The following is a 27,435-nucleotide window of genomic DNA, read 5'->3' as shown; positions in this document are numbered from 1 at the left end:
AGGTGTCTAGTTTACGAAAATATCTAGAGATGGTAAATTCTCCCTAGAGATAACGTACACCCTGGCAGAAAATACAAATATTGCTGCACAACCATCTACTCCTCAAGTACACACAAATACTGGTTGGATTTGGTATGAAGGTGAGTGAAGGGTTCAAAATGTAAATTTTATTAACAAGAGATTTCACAAAAATGAAATACACTGTTAATAAATGAAAGTTAAAAAAACTCAACCAATGACTCACAGCTCGTGAGCTGTAAAACCATGACAAGGCACCAACCACTTTACATGCCATTCACACATCTTTCATGCGTAACACACACAAAACCATTCACACCGCCAGCCGCGGGCCCAGCACATTACAACACTCACATCAACAAACAGCGCCATTCAAGGTCCATCACATTCATATGCCCACAGGACTCACACAGCAATCACACTGCTTGGCAGCTGATGAAGTGTGTGGACTGATGTTTGGCTGGCAGTGTGTGTGTAGTGAAAAGCAGCAAGTCACTACACGCAAACCTCTAACCAAATGCCAGCTCACACACACCACCAGCAAAAGCACCCTGCCAACCAATCACCAGCCCACACACACTGCCTGCCAAGCACCAGTCCACGCACACTGCCAGCCAAGCACCAGTCCACGCACACTGCCACTCAAGCGCCAGTCCATGCACACCACCAGCCACGCACCAGTCCACGTACACCACCAGACAGACGCCAGTTCACGCAAACTGCCAGCCAAGTGCCAATCCACGCATACTGCCGGCCGGACACCAGTCCACGCACACTGCCAGCCAAGCACCAGTCCACGCACACTGCCACTCAGGCGCCAGTCCATACACACTGCCTGCCAGGCACCAGTCCACACACACTGCCTGCCAAGCACCAGTCCATTCACATCACCTGCCACACACCAGTCCATGTACACCACCAGACAGACGCCAGTCCACGCAAACTGCCAGCCAAGCACCAGTCCACGCACACTGCCACTCAGGCGCCAGTCCATGCACACTGCCTGCCAAGCACCAGTCCACACACACACTGCCTGCCAAGCACCAGTCCATTCACACCACCTGCCACACACCAGTCCATGTACACCACCAGACAGACGCCAGTCCACGCAAACTGCCAGCCAAGCACCAGTCTACGCACACTGCCACTCAGGCGCCAGTCCATGCACGCTGCCTGCCAAGCACCAGTCCACACACACTGCCTGCCAAGCACCAGTCCATTCACACCACCTGCCACACACCAGTCCATGCACATCAGCAGCCAAACGCCAGTCCACACACAGCACCAGCCAAGTGCCAGCGCTCACACTCACACACACACACACACACACACACACATATATATATATAGATACATATATATATATACACACATAAATTTGAATATGTATATATATAACTATCAATTAAAAGACGGGCTCACTACCATAGTTTAGTACCTATTTGAGATGTCCTTCACACTTCTGTATAGGGAAAATAACCTTTTAAGTGTTTTAAAAGAACCTTCACCCCCTAACACTAGTTAGTGGCATGCTTCATCATCGGGTTCCCACCCGAGGTGCTGAGTGCCCCCGATGTGCTTCAACGCCTGGTTACAGCAGAGCTGTTTTTTTGTGAATCTTAAGTGACAAAAGGGTGATTTAAAATTGCCTCCAGTTTACCAACCACTGAAGGTATTTTTAATGACGGTAATGTGAGGCAAATTTTAAGAACAGTGGTGGGTGTGTTATGAGATATAAGTGATCTCTCCCTTTCTGGGTCTACATGTTTCAGCCTTGTTATTCCAATGCCCACAGGGTCATTTCTGGCTTTATTCAGGACCAGCGCTGCACACGGGCTGAGGCGTGTGATATTTTTTTCACAGCTCGTAACTTGCAATTGTATGTGTCCCTCCTCCTGAGTTTCTGTCATGGATATAAGAAAAGAAAGACACCAACAGTTAAATGGTAGCAGTATGTGAGGAGGAACCAGGGTGCAGTGCCTGCAACACATTTATGCCATGCACTATGTTTCGAGCATCTCGGAACTTGCGTACTCCACCAAGATCACTCATGGTGCACTCAGTCATCTCACTGCAATAGTATTTGTCCCAGGAGTTCTTTCTGTACCATTGTCAATGCCACACGACGCAAGAAAATTAATTAGGGCACAACAGCGGATCAGACTGTTTTTCAGGAGGGTCGACCACCTGACAATTTCTTTAAAAATATATATTTTAACCCCCACCAAACTCCGGGGCACAATTGTGACCCCAGGGGGAAGGAACATATGTTTAACAAGAATTATAGCCCCTCTGGGGAGTCGGCTCAATAGCCACGAGGGCAGCACCCCTAAAACAGGTCCCTGGTGGCCTCGTCTTATGGATCGCGCCACAAATGCCACCCATGAGTAGGAATAAGTTTCAGAGAGGCGTCACTCGGAAGGAAAGGGGATAGTCTCCCCTTTCCAATGATGCCTCCCATGAACATGGGGTGGCGTCCTACTGGACGCTTATTTGCCTGCTTCCCTGCTCCTGTGGGGGCATGTGACATCAGCGTGTCTCGAGGCGCTGACGTCACAGATGGGCGGGAGGGGAGGGAGGGACGCAGAAGCAATTCCCCTTCTCCCCACCCTTTAGGGGGAAACAGGGAATCCTCGGTGCTTACACCAGGGGATCCTTCTAAGCCAGTGGTCTCCATACTTTTCTATGCCGAGCCCCCCATTTGAAAAATAAAAATCATTCGGCCCCCCCTCAGAATTTTTCACAATTATTTTATAAAGATGGCAATGTTTAAATATGTCTAGACCTATCTAAACATTGCAATTAAGTACTGTTACCTTTTTAAAAATGCAATAACATGCTTTGACTTAAAACAAAGGCCTGTTATCTGTATAATGCTTCTTTTGGCCAGACTCTGGCGCCCCCCCCCCCGGGATCACTTGAGGCCCCCCAGTTTGAAGACCTCTGTTCTAAGCCCTCCCCGGTGTCGGCCAATAGATGACAGACACACCAAGGAAGGTGTGTGTGTGTCGGCCGTTGGCCGACACATCCACCAAAGGAGTTACTATGTAACCATGAATCTAAATATTTAGTCCTCATGTACAAGAGAAGAAAAAAGCATTGCTAAGAATCACCTAAACTAGGCATTCTAGAATGTTCTTTGTTTGATGATGTTACATTGGGATTTGAGAAGAATTGTAACATCATTCATTGAATGGTCCTTTTAAAGATCATAGAGTGGAAGGGGGAAAAACAAAAGCGAGCGGAGCTCAGCGCCCTTTCCCCACCCCCTTCTCCTCTTCCGCTCTATGGTTTCTGCTTGCTGGAAGTATATCTATCGCAAGAGTTCATCAAACTCGTATCCATTGAAGGACCGCTGACACAAAGAAGAGAGCCCACCTCAATTTACATAAATTAGACTTTGTAATACATCATCCTAACACGCAAACAACACACAAAGAGATAGAACTTGTCTCTACAATAGTATCTCTGAACTAGTTCCCCACAAGATAATGATAATGCAATCGCTGCACAAGACGGTGCAATCATATTGGTGGGAAAAAGACCCCCCTAATAAAACCGACCTGCGCTTCATCCTAAAACAACTTGACAGTGCGCCTTATAGCGTACGGCACATGTCCTCCCTAATGCAGACACTAACCTCCAGCCGCCCCAGAATATCTCACCTCTGCCGCCAAGGCCCACAAACCAGTTTTAACTCATATCACTCCCTCAATAAACTAATCGTCCTTCAAACTATAACTTTTGTCTGTCTCGTCCTATCCCCTCACCTCACCTGATCTACCTCTCTGGTTCCCTTCAGAGGATCACCACTAACCTCAACGCCCAACAAATCCCCTCCTGAGCTGGCCCGCCCATCGATTTTCCTTGCCAACTCTTCTTTAATCCCTCAACTTGGCTGTAAGATATAAAACACTCCTGGAGAAGCCTAAAGTCTAACGTGTTTAATGCAAAGACGGCAACGTTCTATCAATTGCCATTTCAACGGACCAGAGCTTCTGCCCAAAATCCGTTTGAAGCATTTAATGCTAAATTCCATACATTTTAAACAGAGTTTCCCTTTACCTGGTTCCACTGAGGACACGGATAGTGAGCGGATCCCCGCGTAGAATGACCACTGCGGTTCGTTGTATCTGAGGATGAGATGTGGCTGCTGGACCCATGAGTGAGAAGAGATGCTAAGGATGGATGAATGGACCATCTGAGGATGAGATGTGGCTGCTGGACTCATGAGTGAGAAGAGATTCTAAGGGTGGATGAATGGACCATCTGAGGATGAGATGTGGCTGCTGGACCCATGAGTGAGAAGAGATTCTGAGAATGGATGAATGGGCCTTCTGAGTATTCCTCTTTAAAAACCTTGAAGCAACAACCCATTCATCAACTTGAGCACAAACGTAGACTTGGTGCTTAGTTTTTTAAAGGAGTTACCTAGAAAGGCATAACCTTAAAAAGGAAATTGACTGAGCTGCAGAATAGCTGCTCCTCGTCTGCCTCCTGTGACCCAAGCCTCAGCAGCCTGCCTCTGATCTCCTCTCTGCCCCCTCCCCTATGTGGCCCCTGACCCCGCTCTCCTCAAACACGTTGCTATGTCCCGTACCCCATGTAGCCTATGGCCCAGGCTCATAGTGGTGCCATCCACTGCCAAGAACCTTGGTGAACTTTATATTTAATGTGAAATTCACTGTGATTATATGCATCTGAAAGATCATCGGTGCAATCATTTGAATTCTGCATTTATTGTTGCTTTGATAACTTGCACATAGATTGTCTCTCCTTCTCCTTGGAAGGTGCAGGAGGTACTGAGTAAGGTATAGTACTCCTCCACAGAAGAACCGGAATTAACATATTCTGCACTGGGCCACTGGGGCTTTTCATTGTGATTCTGTGGCTCAGGTATCACCACCCCTGCCCTGATAGCACACACACCACCTGGTGGTAGATTGTGTCTACTGCCTCGGGGTATCCACCATTGTTTGACTGCACACTCTTCGTGATGTACAGAACAGATTTTGATTGGCTGGATATTTTGTTTAAGCTCTCTCGGGGCCAATCGTGTGTGGGGAAGACATGGGGAAGCCTCATTTCATCACAGAGTGGGGTGGGGTCAGCAGGTCTCACAGACCGCCTCACACTCTGTGATGAGGTAAGGAAGCTCCTCCTTTCATCGGCTGACCTTTGACAAGGTCAGCTGTAGGAAAGTACCATCTTGCCTGGCATGTTACCCCCATTTTTCACTGTATATATGTTGTTTTAGTTGTATGTGTCACTGGGACCCTGTTCTCCAGGGCCCCAGTGCTCATAAGTGTGCCTGAATGTGTTACCTGTGTAGTGACTAACTGTCTCACTGAGGCTCTGCTAATCAGAACCTCAGTGGTTATGCTCTCTCATTTCTTTCAAATTGTCACTGACAGGCTAGTGACCAATTTTACCAATTTACATTGGCTTACTGGAACACCCTTATAATTCCCTAGTATATGGTACTGAGGTACCCAAAGTATTGGGGTTCCAGGAGATCCCTATGGGCTGCAGCATTTCTTTTGCCTCCCATAGGGAGCTCTGACAATTCTTACACAGGCCTGCCACTGCAGCCTGAGTGAAATAACGTCCACGTTATTTCACAGCCATTTTACACTGCACTTAAGTAACTTATAAGTCACCTATATGTCTAACCTTTACCTGGTAAAGGTTAGGTGCAAAGTTACTTAGTGTGAGGGCACCCTGGCACTAGCCAAGGTGCCCCCACATTGTTCAGGGCCAATTCCCCGGACTTTGTAAGTGCGGGGACACAATTACACGCGTGCACTACATATAGGTCACTACCTATATGTAGCTTCACAATGGTAACTCCGAATATGGCCATGTAACATGTCTATGATCATGGAATTGCCCCCTCTATGCCATCCTGGCATAGTTGGCACAATCCCATGATCCCAGTGGTCTGTAGCACAGACCCTGGTACTGCCAAACTGCCCTTCCTGGGGTTTCACTGCAGCTGCTGCTGCTGCCAACCCCTCAGACAGGCATCTGCCCTCCTGGGGTCCAGCCAGGCCTGGCCCAGGATGACAGAACAAAGGACTTCCTCTGAGAGAGGGTGTTACACCCTCTCCCTTTGGAAAATGGTGTGAAGGCAGGGGAGGAGTAGCCTCCCCCAGCCTCTGGAAATGCTTTCTTGGGCACAGATGTGCCCAATTCTGCATAAGCCAGTCTACACCGGTTCAGGGGACCCCTTAGCCCTGCTCTGGCGCGAAACTGGACAAAGGAAAGGGGAGTGACCACTCCCCTGACCTGCACCTCCCCTGGGAGGTGTCCAGAGCTCCTCCAGTGTGCTCCAGACCTCTGCCATCTTGGAAACAGAGGTGCTGCTGGCACACTGGACTGCTCTGAGTGGCCAGTGCCACCAGGTGACGTCAGAGACTCCTTCTGATAGGCTCCTTCAGGTGTTAGTAGCCTATCCTCTCTCCTAGGAAGCCAAACCCTCTTTTCTGGCTATTTAGGGTCTCTGTCTCTGGGGAAACTTTAGATAACGAATGCAAGAGCTCATCCGAGTTCCTCTGCATCTCTCTCTTCACCTTCTGCCAAGGAATCGACTGCTGACCGCGCTGGAAGCCTGCAAAACTGCAACATAGTAGCAAAGACGACTACTGCAACTCTGTAACGCTGATCCTGCCGCCTTCTCGACTGTTTTCCTGGTGGTGCATGCTGTGGGGGTAGTCTGCCTCCTCTCTGCACTAGAAGCTCCGAAGAAATCTCCCGTGGGTCGACTGAATCTTCCCCCTGCAACCGCAGGCACCAAAAAGCTGCATTACCGGTCCCTTGAGTCTCCTCTCAGCACGACGAGCGAGGTCCCTCGAATCCAGCAACTCTTTCCAAGTGACTCCCACAGTCCAGTGACTCTTCAGTCCAAGTTTGGTGGAGGTAAGTCCTTGCCTCACCTCGCTAGACTGCATTGCTGGGAACCGCGACTTTTGCAGCTACTCCGGCCCCTGTGCACTTCCGGTGGAAATCCTTTGTGCACAGCCAAGCCTGGGTCCACGGCACTCTAACCTGCATTGCACGACTTTCTAAGTTGGTCTCCGGCGACGTGGGACTCCTTTGTGTAACTTCGGGTGAGCACCATTTCACCCATCCTCATAGTGCCTGTTTCTGGCACTTCTCCGGGTGCTACCTGCTGCTAAGAGGGCTCCTTGTCTTGCTCGATGTCCCCTCTACCTCCTGGTCCAATTTGCGACCTCCTGGTCCCTCCTGGGCCACAGCAGCGTCCAAAAACGCTAACCGCACGATTTGCAGCTAGCAAGGCTTGTTGGCGTTCTTTCGGCGGGAAAACACTTTTGCACGACTCTCCACGGCGAGAGGGATCCGTCCACCAAAGGGGAAGTCTCTAGCCCTTTTCGTTCCTGCAGAAACCTCAGCTTCTTCTGTCCAGTAGAAGCTTCTTTGCACCCACAGCTGGCATTTCCTGGGCATCTGCCCATCTCCGACTTGCTTGTGACTTTTGGACTTGGTCCCCTTGTTCCACAGGTACCCAAGATTGGAAATCCATCGTTGTTGCATTGTTGGTTTGTGTCTTTCCTGCATTATTCCTCTATCACGTCTTCTATGTCCTTGGGGGAACTTTAGTGCACTTTGCACTCACTTTTCAGGGTCTTGGGGAGGGTTATTTTTCTAACTCTCACTATTTTCTAATAGTCCCAGCGACCCTCTACAAGGTCACATAGGTTTGGGGTCCATTCGTGGTTCGCATTCCACTTTTGGAGTATATGGTTTGTGTTGCCCCTATCCCTATGTGTCCCCATTGCATCCTATTGTAACTATACATTGTTTGCACTGTTTTCTAAGACTATACTGCATATTTTTGGTATTGTGTACATATATCTTGTGTATATTTCCTATCCTCTCACTGAGGGTACACTCTAAGATACTTTGGCATATTGTCATAAAAATAAAGTACCTTTATTTTTAGTATAACTGTGTATTGTGTTTTCTTATGATATTGTGCATATGACACTAAGTGGTACTGTAGGAGCTTCACACGTCTCCTAGTTCAGCCTAAGCTGCTCTGCTAAGCTACCATTATCTATCAGCCTAAGCTGCTAGACACCCTATACACTAATAAGGGATAACTGGGCCTGGTGCAAGGTGCAAGTACCCCTTGGTACTCACTACAAGCCAGTCCAGCCTCCTACATCAGCCAATGAGAGGAAGCGGGGAATCTTTCTTCCGTTCCTTAATTAAAAAAGCAATAGCGGCTTCCCTCCTGCCGTCTGTATTGCTCCACTAAGCACTGTTGGGCTGACTCGCCAGACACAGACACTCTGTCACTGCCAGAAGAGCAGACTTGAAAGACCCAGTGGGCAGGCAGATTTATTTTTTGGTACTGTGGAACTTGACAGAATTAAAACCAGTGGCCCACATACTGGCCCCTTCGAGCTAGCCCACTGCCAGTGGTAGAGGGCCAGACAGGCCATTCCAACACTGCCCCTAGGAACACTGCAAGCTCCATATTTACATCTCACGACTGTGGAAAGGTCAGCATCAGGGCTTAATTTGAGCCGGTGGTTGGCAGTGGGGTCCACTGTCACTCATTTTGGGGCTGGCTGGTGGGGTCCCCCACCACTTCTGTTTTTAGGTTGAGCATAGCAGTGCCCAAGCGCTGCTTTTCCAACCTGTTGTTATCTATTTGGGCTTTTAACCACAGCCACTTTACTCCCATCACTATAGCTTGTTCATGGGCTTGCCCTTCAAAAATCCTTTGTTATCACTGGTAAATTTCTTTATGTTTGTACCTCCCTGGGACAGTTTTGTTACCACCTTGGGGACCGACCCTGTTTCATGGCTGATTGCACGATTGTTGATACGTTTGATTGCAAGCAAACTTCTTTTGCCTTTTGTGTGTCTCCTTCACATTCATGCCGTGGTGCTTTGAATCGGCTCGCTTATGTGAAACTGTTTTACTTTTCATTTTCAATTTATGTGGCAAGAAAAGTCTGGTTAGGAGTTTACAATGCTAATAGCTCTAACTTGAGCAAACGCGAGACCCATTGTATCGCAAATGCTTGTTTCTTATCAGACATTCCCCGAGAGCATCAGAAGGGAAAACAACCAATGGGAAACAAGAAGGAAGTGAAAAACAAAAAAACATCAACAAGGGAGAAAGCAGGAGCTTGCAAGAGTGAGGTAAAGGGACAGGGAGTGTCGCAGTGGATTATTGTCAGTTGTAGTGTCAATCTCCAGCAATGCAACCGAGGTTGCACACCGTTTTAAAACATGTATGGGTACAGTTGTGAATTGGATGAGTAACAACAGCCTCAAACTGAGCTCGGAGAAAACTGAGCTCCTTCTTTTTGGCAAGTGTACCTCCTTTTGGGATCAGTCTTTGTGGCCCCAGACCCTGGGTCCTCCTCCCTCTCCAGCATCTAAAGTTAGGAATTTAGGGGTGACCTTTGTCTCCAGACCTTCTTTTATCGACCCTATTGATAAATTCATCGCATCTTTTTTTTCTGTTGTGCATTCTGAGAAACGTCCTCCCTTGTATCTCATCATCTGTCTACATGCCACATACAGAATCCAACAGTGCAGTTTCGACACACATGCTGCACAGCGCATGAATGTTGTATAATTGGAAATTACCGTGCTGATCACAGCTCACATTTCCACCACCTACACAACATGCAACAGAGCACTTTACACTGAACTGTGCACACACGTCCTGCACAGCACACATATGTTGTGACAGGCACCACCTTGCCCACAGCGGCTCACATCTCTATCCACATTGCACATATGCAACAGTGCACTTTACACAAAACTTTGCACATACATCCTGCACAGCACAGACAGGCCAAATGAATGGGTAAACATGATCAACGCTCTTTCCATAGGACCCTCCTTGGACTGACATACAACCAGTGCTTGGAATGGAAAAATAGAAGTCCAGGTACTCTGTGCCAGAGTCCCTGCTTATTTCTGAGAAGTGCTGGTACTCTCTAATTAAAAGTATTAAGTTTTTCCCAAGAACTGCAGGTACTCTCCCGCTTAAAATAATAAAAGTGCCGGTACTCCGTCCCGGACAGTACCAGCCCATTTAAAGCACTGCATACAACAGAACACACTAAGACACAACTCACACATAAATTTGATTGGCTGTTGTGGCAGGCTGCACTCGCTCATTACATCTGATTGGCTCACCCAGAGGTACTTCTTCTGGGCAATGACCATATTTACTCTCTTAGAAGATTTATGAATCACCTTTAATTAGACATCAGCTGTGTATGTGATCCAGAGGTGAGATACAATTCAGACATATCTGTTTCTTTTAATAGTTCATTTTTAGAAAGCATTGGAAGTTGTGTGACGTGAGTGGTGTCAGTGCTCCACAGGCAACTGTAGTGGAAAGAAACAATTGCCCAAGTAGTGGTTATTTTGTAAATAGAAACATGCCGGTGCCCACAACTCTTCTTTGAAACACACGGCTGCTGCAATTAAATGTGAGCAGAGAATAGAGAGGCAGCATAATCCTGAAGACATCTTGGGCCTCTTTAATCCATTTACAGCCACTCCCTGCCCCTTCAGCTCACTGTTGCAGCTTTCTCCCTTTGTGACGCTTTTCCATTTTTCTCTTCCTCTGTCTTTCCCATGTGTGTCTTTTGCTCGTAGTAACTGCCCGGTACACGTTAAAATTAAGCACTGAGCCCAAGCCTGGGGCCAGGAGTCAGAGTTGTTATCGAAGGCTGAGCTAGTGTGTGTGTGTGTGATTGAGAGGTTAAAGGTCAAACCAAAGACAGCAGAGGGCCTCGTCAAAATGAGGTGGTAAATAAGATGCACGCCTGTGTAGTTTAAGAGCTGAGCGTCTCTTTGCCCTGCAGTTGAATGAGACTTTAATGGAACTTTTGTGAAAGTTTGTTCTAAAGTTTGGGGGCAAGAGCTGAGAAGCTCCGGCCTCCCATCATAGCTCGGTTCAAAAGAAAGGACTGCAACACTCTTGTATCCCGAATGTTAGAAGACTGCATCTTTGAGTGGATGGGAGCTCCCCCCACAGATACAGTGGGGTAACACTATAAAACAGTGATACTCAAAGTACGGCCTGGGGGCTGCGTGCGGCACTCCGGACCTTTACACGCGGCCCCTAGTCAATAGCAGCACTGGGCTGCTAGTTACCCAACTCAGCACTAGCATACAAAGATGTCACATAAACAGGCAATCATTTATTTAAAGGTTAACGAAGTAACAGAAAGGAACACCTTCATTTTAAAGACATCTTGCAGCAAAAATCACTTAAAAATCCAAAACGGCTCCTTTTATTTACAAGCAGAACCGTTTCACCTTAGTACATCGGATTATATATGTGCATTCAGAAGTATTTCTTTTTTAAAGTGATAGTTTCAAAAATGGATTTAGGAGCAATCACCCCCCGCAATGAGACCAGTGAACTAAGACGCAAGCCAGTTGTTAAGTGCACTCTTTGGGCGGCCTGGGAGCTTAATATACATGAACACCATTATAGTTTATTAAACCAAACACAGGGCAACGTTTTGTATGGTACACATCCTGAAGTCGTGTATTTTAAGGCCCTCTTATATGTGAAAATGAAGAAAAAGGAGGGCTATAGAAATAAAACAATTGACTAGAATCACACAATTTGGTTAAGTGGGGAAGCTGGGATCAATCCTAGGTTTCCTTGTTACACATTGTGCAGTTCAGCCACTAAGGGGGTGATTCTGACCGTGGCGGACGGCGGTCGCTGCCCGCCACGCGGTTCCCGCCGAAAGATCGCTCCGCGGTCAAAAGACCGCAGCGGTCATTCTGGCTTTCCACTGGGCTGGCAGGCGACCGCCGAAAGTCCGCCCGCCAGCCCAGCGGGAAACACCCTTCCCACGAGGACGCCGGCTCAGAATTGAGCCGGCGGAGTGGGAAGGTGCGACGGGTGCAGTTGCACCCGTCGCGAATTTCAGTGTCTGCTAGGCAGACACTGAAATTCTTTTTGGGGCCCTCTTACGGGGGCCCCTGCAGTGCCCATGCCATTGGCATGGGCACTGCAGGGGCCCCCAGGGGCCCCGCGGCACCCCCTACCGCCATCCTGTTCCCGGCGGGAGAACCGCCAGGAACTGGATGGCGGTAGGGGGTGTCAGAATCCCCATGGCGGCGGAGCGCGCTCCGCCGCCATGGAGGATTCTCAAGGGCAGCGGAAAGTCGGCGGGACACCACCGACTTTCCGTTTCTGGCCGCGGCTGAACCGCCGCAGTCAGAATGCCCAGCGGTGCACCGCCAGCCTGTTGGCAGTGCTACCGCCGACCTCCGCCATGGCGGTAATTACCGCCAGGGTCAGAATGACCCCCTAAATGTTTATGCTTTGCTTCCTCTACATCCTCCTTACGACAACCCCCCTCTTCCTCCCACGCCGCCCCCCAATCCTCTCACTGCTGGCGTTAATGCGGCCCTCGCTCACATCGTAGACCAAAGATTTTGGCCCCTGGGAAAATGTTTGTGAGTACCCATGCTATAAAACAAGCTTTATTCACCCTTCGCAGGCATGTAAATGGGATCTTGTCTGTTAAATGTGAAATCTGGCATGGCTGCTGAGACAGGATTCAGTCTGCCCATCACAAAATCGGACCCCTGATCTCTACATGACTTGCAGTCATGATAAGAGTTTAGTAATTTCTACAACCTAACAGGTAATTAAACAGTTAAGATGTTGATCTTTTATAGCAGATTAATGTTCATTATTGCACTACTTAGCGGCGTAGCTTGGTTCGTAAGGTTCGGGGGGTGTACTTCATATTTCCCAACAACCATACTAGAGGTAAAAGTACATTATTATGAGAAGGAGGGTGGGGGGGGCTTATGGAGCAGTTGGAAGGGTGAGTATGGCAGATTGTGAGCAGTACTTAAAAATCAATATTTTGTAAAATAATCATTTTTAAAACAGAGATGACTGTGTGTGTTTTTGTCTGCATGTTTATGTAAACATCTCAAGTGAAACCCAACTAACACCTCACCATACCTGACTTAAAGCACCTGAACTCAACTATTTACTACAGAATACATTTATTAGGGGGTGGGGAGGGGTGCAACACCCCACGCTCCCCTGAACCTACGCCCCTGATTATATTATCAGATTCTTACCACCTAACCAGAGGTTTAAGGGAAGTTCATGTCTCCTTGTGCTATAACCACAGCTAATGCCCATCCTCCCTCCCAGACCTGGGCTTATTACAAATGTGTATGTTGTGTGCCTTGCCGGTGTATTGCTGATCTCTGCACATGATTGGTCACTTTTATCTACAAATGTGTACATCTTGTATATGGCCTAGGGCGGTGGTTCCCAACCTGTGGTCCAGGGACTCTAGGGGTCTGCAAAACCTTCTGGGGGGTTAGCGACTGCTTGGAAAATTAAATAATATTAACAGATTAGGTTCCCAGCTTTCAGTAATGACTCAGTGGGGGGGTCCCTGGATTCCAATAATGATTTAGTGGGGGTCCCCCGGTTCCAGTAATGATAAAGTGGGGGACCACAGAAGACAAAAGGTTGGGAACCACTGCCCTAGGTTCGGTCCTGCTGCCCAGTCTCACTTGTCTCACTAATGTATTCATGACATCATTTGTCTTCCACTTGCAGGTGTTGTGCAAATTCTTATTTAATTACTGTGTGTTATAAAGAGCTTTGTCACTTTTTGAGGTGCAGCAGCACTAAATAAACACTATAAAACAAAGAGACACAAACGATGTCCCGTCTTTGTGACGCTTGCTCTGACCCTTGTATTTAGACGCTGACTGATGCCTCCTCCAACCTTCAAACTGACCCCCATGTTTTCCCCCCCTTTGTTTTTTTGCTCAGTCTCTTCACGGGCTCCAAGGACTCCTTTCCCAGCATCCCCTTGGAGAACGGCGGCGCGTCCGTGGAGCTGGAGCGGCACGCGGCCCCGCACTGCCACGGCCTGTCCTCGCCCAGCCCCGAGGGCCACCGCGGCACGCTGCAGGCGCGCGACAAGCTCTGCTTCGCATGCGCAGTCTGCTTCATCTTCATGGTCGGAGAGGTCGTAGGTAAGGGGGGGCTGCTGCCAAGACTGCGGTGGGGCGGGGGGTTGTAAGGCCTGGGCAAAGTAGGACCAGCCCCAGCCTTTCAGGAGGAGCACTGAGTGCCTTGTCCCCATGACCGTGGATAATTCTTAAACAGATGATTAAACACAGTTTTCCTTTCACATATTTTTAATGTGGGTGATGTGTGTGTGTCTGTTGCAGACATTTTACAGATAAATGTTGTGTTTATGTTTCATGTAACATCCATAAATGAAAGAGCTGAAATTGGATCCTAAATTCAAAGCTGCTCCGAACAGGGGTCCCCTAAATACGTTTGGCCCAGGGCCCCCAAAGCCCTTAAGGTGTCCCTGCGGTTCTGCTACTAATCCGTGCTTAACAGGAGAATGAAAATTGTGTTTTGATTAAACTTTAGTCTCTACTGCGAGGCAGCCAAGTACCTCTTTTGGATGTGAACTACATTTAGCAGACTCTTCTACATGCTGTTCTTCGGCTGTGACGCAATATTCTTATGCACAATATGCCAACTGGCCTTTCATAGCCTCCCACGTGCCAGTCTAAGCCACATCGGAGCACTTGATCCCCTAAACTATTTGCATGCACTTCTATGTGTCAAAGCCTGGGGACTTGTAAGAGTGACCCTGAGGGAAAGTCCCCAGGAACACCTCTTTTCGTATACTTCTTTGTTAAGTTTAAAATTCTTTATAATATACCAGCTTATCAAAACTACACAAAATTGAACTCTTATCTATAATCAAAATATACATCTGAAAATTATTTGCACGTCAATGCAGTTAAATAAGTGAATGACATTTATATATCTCAATATTAGATTAAGCATATAGGGGGTGATTCTGACCGCGGCGGTCGGCGGTCGCCGCCCGCCAAGCGGTTCCCGCCGAAAGACCGCAGCGGTCATTCTGGCTTTCCCACTGGGCTGGCGGGCGACCGCCGAAAGTCCGCCCGCCAGCCCAGCGGGAAACACCCATCCCACGAGGAAGCCGGCTCAGAATGGAGCCGGCGGAGTGGGAAGGTGCGACGGGTGCAGTTGCACCCGTCGCGAATTTCAGTGTCTGCAAAGCAGACACTGAAATTCTTTGTGGGGCCCTCTTACGGGGGCCCCTGCAGTGCCCATGCCACTGGCATGGGCACTGCAGGGGCCCCCAGGGGCCCCACGACACCCCATACCGCCATCCTGTTCCTGGCGGGCGAACCGCCAGGAACAGGATGGCGGTATGGGGTGTCAGAATCCCCATGGCGGATTCCCATGGGCAGCGGAAAGTCGGCGGTACACCGCCGGCTTTCCGCTTCTGGCCGCGGCTGTACCGCCGCGGTCAGAATGCCCGGCGGAGCACCGCCAGCCTGTTGGCGGTGCTACCGCCAACCTCCGCCATGGCGGTAATTACCGCCAGGGTCAGAATGACCCCCTTAATGATGAAGATAAGGTGTATACCTGTAATATCAGTAGATCATAAAACATCTATGTAGATCACTGGGAAAAAGGAGGAAGCAGGGGAAATACTGAGTGACAATAACGTGTATATGAAAAAGTTAAAGTGTGTGAGTAACGCACTATTACATGCAATAGAAAAACACATCGTGTGAATCAAACAATGCCCCAGTGACTACTAAGTCTTTCTGGAATCAAAGTGACCTTTGATGTGCACAGAGGATGCTCTGTTTCCCTCTCCTCCAGTGTGTGTATTCCCACCCCAACCATCAGGAATTTCAGCAATCCACATCTAGAGACTGGGGGTTTCAGTCCTCACCTCCACAAGTTTCTTCAGGCCCTGGGCTTGCAAAATAAAACACACAGGTCTCCATGGAATGTATGATATGTACAAATCACAAGCACACACATGCATCCCAGCATGCACACACAAGTATCACACTCTGTCCGGCGCTACGCACAATCCATGCAGGCCAAGGGTGAGTTAAATACACAGACACAGAACCTTAATTGAGTGGATCCATAGGCCCCACTCCACTGACTCTGGTAAAAAGGCCTGTTCACCAGTGATATTGATTACTACTGAACACACAACATATATGCTGCCACCACTGTGCTCATGTCACGTAACTCCAGGTTGGGGCAGTAGTCCTCTACTGTCAGAAGGGTAGTACTTGGTGTGCCCTTCCCGGTCTAAACAGACTGCATCACCATGAGACAAGCTGGTGAACATGCATGATCCATGTTCACCCATGATCAAAACTCATTACCAGGGGACCGGATATCCAGGCAGCTGCTGCACTCAGAGCCGGAGTAAACATCCGTCACAATACAGGGCACTTTTCTGTCCCAACAATAAGCTCATTGATTAAGTTCCAAAGTTGGACCCAAACTGATATAGTAATGGGGGCACTTATAACGGATGTGTAAAAAATCTGCTTTCACCCTATAACCAGCAATGCCAGGCAACTTGTTAGATTTGTGTAATAGATACGGTGTCAGATGCAGTCGTCAGTAAAGAAAAATAAAGCAACTTCAGAAAATAATGGCATGAGATGTAGAATGAAGCCATGACCATAGAGGATCTCACGCTTGAAGTGACCACACTGTAATCAAATCCCTTTCAGTTTGAGATCTGACATTACTCATCTCTAATATTTCCTGGATTCAAGAAGCCTTTGGAGGCTGTGAACATTTCTTGAATAACTCGTAAATACTTTTTTGGGAGTCTACAGAGGCGTAATTCGAATCCCTTTTATCCTCAGCAGCTGTTATTAACTTAACACCCTGTGTACGAAAAGAACTGGGCAGGGGAGGGGGCAAGGAATCATCGTCAAAAAGTGCCCTTAAAGTACCATTCAGCCCAGTAGAAGACCCTAGGATTAATATTTAATTTCTCAATGTACTTTAAAGTTGAGCTAAAAATGCTCCTTCTCACAGAATTTTAATGTTACTATAGTTGTTAATAACCTGCAGTGTTATTAGTGGTAAGGGAAGAGACTGATTTGAGCTTATGGGACATCCACAGTACTTCCGGAAATGACAGAAAAATCATAGGTCTCTCCAAGGCAACCATTGTAGACATAACCAAACCATGTGCACTAAAAACCCAAAACCAACACTGTTGGAGGGAAAAAGCAGAATAATATGTGTAAATATCAGGAAACCTTACACCTCCAACATGTTTAAATCAATTAAGTTGTGAAAGAGAAATTACTGCCTTTTTCTGGTTAAATAATACAATTTTGAAAGAACTTTATCAATAGTCTGAACAAGGAGCTGGGTAAATTGATTGTTAACATGAATTGTGTATAATAATATCAGGAGCAAGCGTCATCTTATTGGTACCACACGGTCCCCACCAAAGCAGAGATAAAGGAGACCACTTCAATATCAAGACATCTATCTTTGGATTTACAGGTTAAAGCTAATTGTTTATTTGATTGAATTAGACAACCAAATACTAAAGTACTTTAATCAATCAATCAGTCTTTATTTACGATTTTAAACAAAATCCAGGTAAGAGCAAAACAATACAATAACACAAACACATCAAATCTAAAATCTCGTAATAGATCGTAAGTTTTTTATAATTCATAAAATAGTTTAAAAAAACATACTGGTTAACAAGTGTGTTTTCCTATAAATTCACCAAATAGCATATTTTAAAAAACAACCAACTGAAAAGCACAGCAAGGGGGTAGATAAGATACGTAAAATGCAAAGTGCCGCTCTGTATTGCTGAAATCCATATGGTTTTAGAATTTGGATTACAAATTTCAGTTTAGGAATCACATAATACTTGCAGAAAAAAGACCTAATCTCAGGGACAAATTAAAATAGACACTGAGTTACACTGACCAAGTGAAAAACCCAGATGAACCTACTAGTGGCTAACCAAAATTTGGTGAACAACAGCGTTTTCCAGGAATTCCTCACAAAATCTAAACAGGGTTCTGTGCCGTGAGAGATTTGGATCATGACAAAGTCCCAAACAATATTTTTTTTATATTCTTCCTCTTCACCATTTACCCTATGAAAGGACATAAGTAAATTTTTAACACTTTCGGCGGCTCCCTTAACTATCAGGTGAGGGGAGATAAACAATTCCGGTCTGCCCAGGGCTTTGGTAATGCTCAGCTTAGCCATTCAATATTATGACTCCCCTTGCAGGCTAGACAGACAGTAATGACCATATGATTAAAGCTAGCCTGCTTGTTAGCTCAAACGGAGACCCAGAGGAGGAGAGATGCTAGCTTAATAGAGTCCTCAATATAAGGAAGGCTCCTCATGTGTACAAAAATACGAACCTAGAGGGTGGGAGTCCTAGCAGTTGCCTGTAGAAGTGCTTTTCCTCCTGTTGCAGTTTAGCACATTTTTGGAAGCCCCAGATAGTTGCCCCGTTGGATACCACTGGGATGCACTCGCGTTTATAAATACTGAAGTATTTGATTTTCTGAGTGTTGCCAATCAAATTATAGTCTCCAGACAAGGATCAAATATTACATTTATTCAATGATTACATTTCTGATCTTTCCACATTTAGGGGGTCATTACAACCCTGGCGGACGGTGTTAAAGCGGCGGTAAGACCGCCAACAGGCTGGCGGTCTTTTTTTTTGGAATCATGACCATGGCGGTTACCGCCATGGTCATCCGCCGCTTCTCCATTCCGCCCTCCAGGGCGGAGACAACCGCTGGGCTGGAGACATGGGTCTCCAGCCCGGCAGCCGTGACAATACCGCCACCGGTATTTTGACCCGGCTTACCGCCGTGGATTTCCAGCGGTAGGAAGCAACATGAAATCCATGGCCGTAAGCACTATCAGTGCCAGGGAATTCCTTCCCTGGCACTGATAGGGGTCTCTCCCATCCCCCACCCCCACCCCACCCCAACTCCTTCCCCTACACCCCCCACCACCCCTGCCATCCCCCAAAGGTGGCAGGGCAGGACCCCCCTCCCCACCCTGACCCCCGACATTACCTTACACATACACACCCGACACTCACGCAGGCACCGCCAACACACATACACGCACACACACCGACACACATGCCTACATCCACACACACAGTCAGACACGCACACCCACATTCAACCATACACGCGCACATCCACACAGACATACCTACAGACATACACGCACTCATTCCCAAAACATGCACCACCCCCGCAAGCATACACGCACTCACACTCCCCCCCTACATACACCCACGTACACCCCCATGCATCCACACAACACACAACACCCTCCCACCCCCCTCCCCTGACGGACGATTGGCTTACCTGTTCCGTCGATCCTCCGGGAGGGGATGGGAGCCATGGGGGCAGCTCCACCAACAGAACACTGCCACGCAGACTCACAGGACGTGATTCGCTGGGCGGTGTTCTGTTGGTGTGGCGGTGGAGGTGGAGCAACCTCCACTTCCCCACCGCCCGTCACCATGGCTGTTGGCGGCTCTCCATCGGAAAAACGATGTAGAGCTCCCAACAGTCCTAATACGCCGAGCGGAAAACCGCCACCACTGGCGGTCTTCAGCACGGCGGTCCCTCAGCGGTCTTGTGAAAAGACCACCGAGGTTGTAATGACCCCCTTAATGTTTAGCCAGAAACACTGACAAATTGACCCACTTCACAAAAAAAGATGTGAGAGATTGTTCAGATACATACAACATGATACTGTCAGCAAATGTGAATAACTTTACTTCACTGCTGTGAATATGAAAGGCACTTATATTCTTATTTGTTTAATATTACATAAAATGGCTCTTCACTTGAATAAATAGAAGTGGTGATTAGGGACATCCCTGTCTTGTATGTAGTCTAAGAGTAAATTGTGGCGAGAGTATGCCATTCATAAAAACTGAAGCCTTCGGGGAGTCATATAAGAGTGATATGTAGTTTGAAAATATCATGCCATTTTAGAGCCTGAAACGTATTCCCAACCCAAACGCCTTTTCTGCATCAAATGCAATAGAAGCCATTGGGGAGAAAATGTTAGAAGTAATATAGAATACACACAGGAGACAGTGATAAGGCCTGGACCAGATGTCCTCAGAAACTGTCCCGCTAACTCCAAAGGCACTGTACTAGGATGTCAATAAAGTTTATGCAGCCTTTTATTTAGCCCTGTTCTCCCGAAGGACCTGCCCCTTTTAGCCCTCTGTGCTGTGGTTCTGCCTAATTCGCATTGCATTATTACCTCTGGATGTAGGAAATTTTCTCCATTAATGGGGAGAACCATCTTCCGGCACTAAGGTTACCATAGTGTTTCCCATGAGCACAAGGTTGTTGGTAACCTCCCGGGTGTGCCTGTGAAGTAATACGGTGTAGGAGGCTGGCCTGCTGTGTGGTGGGTACCTATGGTACTTACACCTTATACCAGGTCCAGGTATCTCCTCTCAGTGAAGTGTAGGCAGTGTCTAGAAGCTAGGCTCTCTAGAGGTAGCTGTGGATTACCAGCCAACGCTTATCCAGGAGACATGCAAAGCTCATGCAATACCACTGTAGTCACACAGTAGTTACACACATGAAAGAAAACACTCGGTGTTACAAAAATAAAGGTACTTTATTTTGGTGACACAAATACCAAAAATACCATAGAGGCTATACTCCCTTAGGAGGTAAGTAATACACAAATTATATACACTAGTATGCAGAAATAGGCATAAAACAGTTAGAAAACAGTGAAATGAGTGAAAATCGCAACAGAGAGAAATAGCCGTAGGGGGAGCAAAAACCATATCCTAAAAAAGTGGAATGCAAAAGTCGGTCCCCCACCTAGGTAAGTGAACTGTGTAGAGATGGGCTGGGTGTACTAGGAAAGCCCAAAGATAAGTACCACAGCCCACCCCAGTGACCAGGAAAGCAGGAGTAAATCACTGTAACTTCCCCAGAACACACACAGAGAAGAGAAGAATTATGCAAAACCCTGAAGAGACTGCAAGACACCAACCTGGACAAGAGGACCTGTAGAAGAAGCAGACCAAGTCCAAGAAGCACAGCAGAGTCCAGGAAGGGCAGGAGCCCCTACCCACCAGACTGAAGGCGCAAGAGGTGAGTCGTTGTGGAAGAAGGAGAATCAGCACTGCACCCAAGAAGACGAAGTCGAGTTCCTGGAGAACGCAAGTGATGTCCCATGCCAGAAGGAGAATTGCAGTCAGGTTTGCGTCTTCGGATTCCAACAACAAGCCTTGGCACACGCAAAACACGCGGTTAGCGAAAGTGGACCTGACGGGGACCAGGAAGGACCAGGTGGACTCTACCCAGGAGGGGGAGTCAGAGGGGGCCCTCAGAAACACAGAGAGCCCACAGAAGCCCAGGCAGCACCCACAGGAGTCCCACAGGCCTGGGACACGAAGATCGAGGAAGAGGCCCACACAGCACTACAAAAAAGGGTCCCACGTCTCTGGAGAACCACTCAGGGAGCTGTGTGTTGCAGGATGGAGTGCTGGGGGCTGGAGCTTCAAGATGCCTGAAGATCTTGTGGAAAGGATGCCAACAAGCCGTGGCAGCTGCAAAGGATGCAGTGCACAGGGGTACTGTCCTGCGTGGGCAGGCAAGGGCTTACCTCCACCCAAGTTGGAGAGCTGGAAGAGAGGACCGTCGGGACCACTTCAGTACACCACCTATGATGCAGGATCCACACCAATCAGCAGGAGAGGGGATCCACACAGCCAGTCGTCGTCGCAGTCGGTGCCTGCAGAAGCAGGGGAGTGACTCCTTCACCCCAAAGGAGATTCCTTTGTCCTTCTGATGCAGGCTGAAGACGGGCTGTCCTCAGAGGATGCACGACTTGGAAAATGTTGCAGTTGATGGAAGGAGCCGTGGATACAATGTTGCAGAATGCGTCTTGCTTCTTTGTTGCAGCTTGTTGGGTCCTGGAGCATCCAGATGCAGTTTCCTCGGTCAGAAGTCAAAGTGGAGAGTGCAGAGGATGCCTTCTGGAGTCTTGCAATCTGAATTTGAGGAACTACCCTAGAGAGAGACCCTAAATAGCCCTGAAAGGTGGATTTGGTCATCTAGTTCGGTGACCACCTATCAAGAGGGGGCTCTGACGCCAGCGGTTGGCACTGGCCACTCAGATGCTCCCAGAGTTCCCTGGCAAGCTTGAATTCGAGATGGCAAAACCCAGGGACCCTTAACAGGAGCTCTGAGCACCACCCCGGGGTAGTGATGGACAAGGGAGTGGTCACTCCCCTTTCCTTTGTCCAGTTTCACACCAGAGCAGGGACTGGGGGTCCCTGAACCGGTATAGACTGGTTTATGCAAGGAGGGCACCAAATGTGCCCTTCAAAGTATTGCCAGTGGCTTGGGGAGGCTTCCCCTTCCAAGCATGTAACACATATTTCCAAAGGGAGAGGGTGCCACACCCCTCTCCCAAAGGAAATCCTTTGTTCTGCCTTCCTGAGCTTGAGCTTCTTCTCAAGCTGCAGGAGGTCAGAAACCTTTCTGGGAGGTGGCAGCAGTTTAGGCTGCCTGGAAACCCTCAGAAGGCTGTAATGGCAATACTGAGGGTCCTCTAAGGAGCCCCCTAGTGCATGGAATCATACCACCAATGCTTACAAAAGCATTGGGGTATGATTCCAACATGTTTGATACCAAACATGCCTATGTTCGGAGTTACCATTATGTAGCTGGACAAAGGTATTGACCTATGTCCAGTACAGGCAAATGGCATCCCTGCACTCACGAAGTCTGGGAAAATGGGCCTGGAGATCGTCGGGGTACCTCTGCTAGTGAAGGGGTGCCCTCACACACAGGTACTTTGCACCCTGCCCTCTGGGCTGGAGGTCTGCCATAGGTGTTACTTATAAGTGACCTGGTGTAGTGAAAAGTGGCAGTGAAAGGGTGCTTGCACCTTTTCAAACAGGCTGTAATGGCAGTCCTGCAGAACCCTTTGCTTGGGCTCCTCATGGGTTGTAAAATATATGCTGCTGCCCATAGGTATCCCCTGGAACCACAATGCCTTGGGTACCTAGGTACCATAAACTAGGGACTTATAATGGGACACCAGTGTGCCAATTGTGGATGAAATACAGAGTTTTTGGAGAGAGAGCATAATCACTGGGGTCCTGGTTTGCAGGATCCCAGTAAATACAGTCAAACACACTGACATCAGGCAGAAAAAAGGGATAACAATGCCAAGAACGAGTTTACTTTCCTTCACAGCCCCTCCCCCCCAAATGAGGGACAAGAAGGCTAACCTTGCCCAGACGAGTCTTCCTTGTCTAGGTAGAAATATTTGGAGAGTCCATCTGCATTAGAGTGGTTACTCCCTCCCAGGTCTATGTTCCACTGTAAAGTCCATGGACCACCTTAACAATTTGGGGTTTTCTCTTTTCATCTGTTTAAGCCAGAAGAGAAGGTTTGTAGTCTGTCTGAACAATGAAGTGAGTACCAAAGAGGTATGGTCTCAACTTCTTCAAGGCCCAGACCACAGCAAAGGCCTCTCTCTCTATGGCAGACCAACGCTTTTCTCTGGTCGTCAACCTTCTGCCAATAAAAGCTACTGGTTGATCCTGGCCCTCTGTATAAAGTTGAGAGAGAACTGCCCCAATCCCTACCTCTGAAGCATCAGTCTTAACTATGAACTTCTTGGAGTAGTCAGGGCTCTTTAGCACTTGACCTGTTGGAGCTCCTCAAAAGCGTTTTGACAGCTGGCTGTCCATAATACCTTTTTAGGCATTTTCTTAGAGGTGAGGTCATTAGGAGGGGCAACAATGAAATGGCGACATAGTTCTTAATGAACTTTCTGTAATACATAGTGAGGCTTAAGAAGGCTCTGACCTGGGTTTCTGTAGTGGGGGAGTCCAATCCAAAATGGTTTGGATCCTCCCCTGCAGTGGCTGAATCTGTTCTCCACCTACTAGGTGTCCCAGATAAACCACCTTCCCGTGCCCTAGCTGGCACTTTGAAGGCTTGATAGTGAGGCCTGCCTTTTGCAGAGCCCCCAAATCATTCCAGAGGTGGACCAGGTGATCATTCCAGGTTGAGCTAAAGACAGCTATATCATCTAGATATCCTGCACTATAGGCTTCCAGACCTTGGAGGACTGTGTTCACCAGCCTCTGAAAAGTGGCAGTTGCATTCTTCAAACCAAAGGGCATTACTGTAAATTGGTAGTGCCCTCCAATGGTAGAGAATGCAGTTTTTGCGTTCGCAACTTCTGACAACTTAATCTGTCAATAGCCAGCAATAAGGTCAAAAGATGCCAGCGTATCGATGAGCTCATCTGCCCTGGGGATAGGATGAGCATCTGTTTTGGTTACTGTATTGAGCCCTCTATAGTCAACACAAAACCTCATCTCTCTTTTCCCATCCTGAGAGTCTGGCTTTGAGACCAGAACCACTGGGCTAGCCCAGGGGGTATCAGAGTGCTCAATGACTCCTAGGTTTGATGCAGTCCCTTACATGGTCAGGCTGCCTGTGCATTTTACTTTTAACAGGTAAGCTGTCCCCTGTATCAGTGGCCTGTTCACACCATGTGGTTTGGCCAGGTGTAAGGGAAAACAGTTCTGAAAACTGCCGTAGGAGATCTCTGCAGTCTTCCTTTTGAGACTCAGAAAGGCAGTCTGCTAAGACTACCCCATCAACTGAGCCATCAGCTGCAGAATTGGAGAAGAGGTCAGGAAGAGGGTCACTCTCTTCTTCCTGTCCCTCATCAGTGGCCATGAGCAGGGTTTAGTCAGCCGTGTCATAGTAGGGCTTTAGGTGGTTCACATGATGTACTCTGAGGGGACTTCCTGGAGTGCCAAGGTCTACTAAATAAGTGATCTCACCCTTTTTCTCCAATATGATGTGTGGTCCACTCCACTTGTCTTGGAGCGCTCTGGGTTCCACAGGCTCCAGGACGCACACTTTCTGTGCTGGTTGGTACACAGTCAGGCAGCCTTCTGGTCATGCCATTGCTTTTGCAATTCTTGGCTTGCCTGAAGGTTTTTACTGGCCTTCTTCATGTACTCAGCCATCTTTGATCTGAGGCCAAGTATATAATCCACTATATCTTGTTTAGGGGACTTCAGGGGTTGTTCCCAACCCTCCTTCACAAGAGCAAGTGGACCCCTAACAGGGTAACCAAAGAGGAGTTCAAAGGGGCTGTAGCCCACTCCCTTCTGGGGTACCTCCCTGTAGGCAAAGAGGAGGCATGGTAACAGGACATTCCATCTCCTCCTGAGTTTTTCAGAGTGTCCCATAATCATGCCTTTGAGGGTTTGTTAAAACCCTCAACCAACCCATTTGTTTGGGGATGGTAAGGTGTGGTGAATTTATAGGTTACACCGTACTCTTTCCACATAGCTTTTTAAAAATGCAGACATGGAGTTACTACCCCTGTCTGATACAACCTCTTTTGGGAAACCCACTCTGGAAAAGATTCCCAGGAGGGCTTTGGCCACTGCAGGAGCTGTAGTGGTCCTAAGAGGTATGGCTTTTGGATAACTGGTGGCATGGTATACCGCCGCCAGAATAAATCTGTTTCCAGAAGCGGTGGGCGGGTCTAGGGGGCCAACAATGTCAACCCTTACCCTTTCAAAGGGTACCCCAACCACTGGCAGTGGAATTAAGGGGGCCTTTGCAGGGCCACCTGTCTTGCCACAGGTGACACAGAAGCGATAAAACTCCTTTGTGTTTTCTGACATATAGGGCCAGTGAAAGTGAGGGACAAGTCTGTCCCATGTTTTGCCTTTTCCCAGGTGACCAGCAAGGGGAATGTCATGGGCTAAGGTCAACAAAAAATCTATATTGCAGAGGGATTACCAGTCTCCTGGTAGCACCAGGTTTGGGTTCCCTAGGTTCTGAATACAGGAAGTTGTTTTTCCAGTACACCCTGTGGGTGCCACTGACACCCCCAGCTTCCTGTTTGAAAGCTTGCTGTCTCAAAGCCTCAAATGTGGGACAAGACTGTTGAGCCACACGTAACTCCTCCCTGGCAGGACCCCCTGCACCTAAGAGTTCAGGTGTGTCAGCTTGAAGTTCTTCAGATGTAGGTTCTGTACAAGGAGTAGATTTCTCCTCCTCAAAGGGGAAATCATCAGTGGAAGGAGGGGTAGGGGAGAATTTCTTACCCTTTCTACCCCTGCTTTTGGGAAGCTCTTGGTTCATAGTTTCAGGATCCAAGATTCCTCGTTCTCTTTGCTTCTTGGCCTGAGCCCTGGTTAAAGCAAAGATATGCCCAGGAATGCCCAGCATGGCTGCATGGGCCTCCAACTCTACTTCAGCCCAAGCTGAAGTCTCCAAGTCATTCCCTAGTAGACACTCTACAGGTAGGTCTGTGGGCACTACACATTTTTAGGACCGGTAACTTACCCCCCACCCCCAGCTGAGATCAACAACTGCCATGGGGTGGCTCACAGTATTGTTGTGGGTGTCAGTCACTTGGTACTGATCACCAAGTAGGTGTTACTCAGGGGGGGCACCAGATTTTCCGTCACCATGGTGACACTGGCACCTGTGTCCCTATAGGCCTCAGCCTGAACAGCATTTATTAGGGGTTGTTGCTTGTACTTATCCATATTAAGGGGACAAGCAACAAGGGTGGCCAGGTCAATGCCACCATTAGAGACTAAAACAGCCTCAGTGGATTCCCTAACTAAACCATCTCCCACTACACTTCCCAGAGTTAGCCCTGCTACACCCTTGGATTGAATATTGATAGTATTAGTCTTCCCACCACCACTGCTGTTGCTAGGGGCACTAGTTGTAGGAGTGGGGGTAGTAGTGGTGGGAGGTTTAGCGCTTTTCTTAGGACAGGAGCTGTCTCCTTCCCTATGGCCTTTGTTTCTACAAATATAGCACCAAGGCTTTTTGTTCTGATTGTTTTGGGAAGAGGATTTATTCCCACCTCCAGAAGAGTTTTGTGGGCCTGATGAAGACTCTTTCTTATCTTTGTCCCCACCTTTGTCATGTCACTTACCACCTTCATTCTTCTTGTCTTTGTCACCCCCTGTATGAGCTTTACTGGTCATCCTTGTTCTGACCCACATGTCTGCTTTCTTTCCCAATTCTTTGTGAGAGGTCAGATCTGAGTCTACCAAGTACTGGTGTAACAAATCAGACACACAATTATTCAAAATGTGCTCTCTCAGTAACAGATTATACAAGCCCTCATAGTCAGACACTTTGCTGACATGTAACCAGCCTTCTAAAGCTTTCACAGAACAATCCACAAACTTAACCCAATCTTGTGAGGCCTCTGTTCTGTTCTCCCTGAGCTCAATTCTGTATTGTTCAGTGGTGAGACCAAAAGCATCTAAGAGTGCAGTTTTTAGAATTGTGTAGTTGTCTGCATCTTCTTCTCTGACAGTGAGAAGTCTATCCCGCCCCTTGTCAGAGAAGGACAACCAGAGAAAAGCAGTCCACTGCCTTTGAGGGACCCTCTGAACTTTACAGGCCCTCTCAAGTGCAGCAAACCACTTGTAGATATCATCCCCC

The 27,435-nt window shown here is 47.9% G+C and overlaps 1 protein-coding gene across 1 annotated transcript in view; it reads left to right on the top strand.

The window, feature by feature from the left end:
- Positions 1–27,435, top strand: part of SLC30A3 (solute carrier family 30 member 3) — a 78,654-nt gene that overhangs the window by 15,910 nt on the left and 35,309 nt on the right. The window contains exon 2 of the mRNA XM_069236503.1: positions 13,856–14,061. Coding sequence (XP_069092604.1) covers positions 13,856–14,061 — 206 coding nt within the window. The remainder of the gene's footprint in view (positions 1–13,855; positions 14,062–27,435) is intronic.

The sequence above is a fragment of the Pleurodeles waltl genome, chromosome 5, assembly GCF_031143425.1.
Source record: "Pleurodeles waltl isolate 20211129_DDA chromosome 5, aPleWal1.hap1.20221129, whole genome shotgun sequence".
Lineage (NCBI taxonomy): Eukaryota > Metazoa > Chordata > Amphibia > Caudata > Salamandridae > Pleurodeles > Pleurodeles waltl.
The sequence above is the reverse complement of the archived record's forward strand: the minus strand, read 5'-3'. Positions and strand labels throughout refer to the sequence as shown.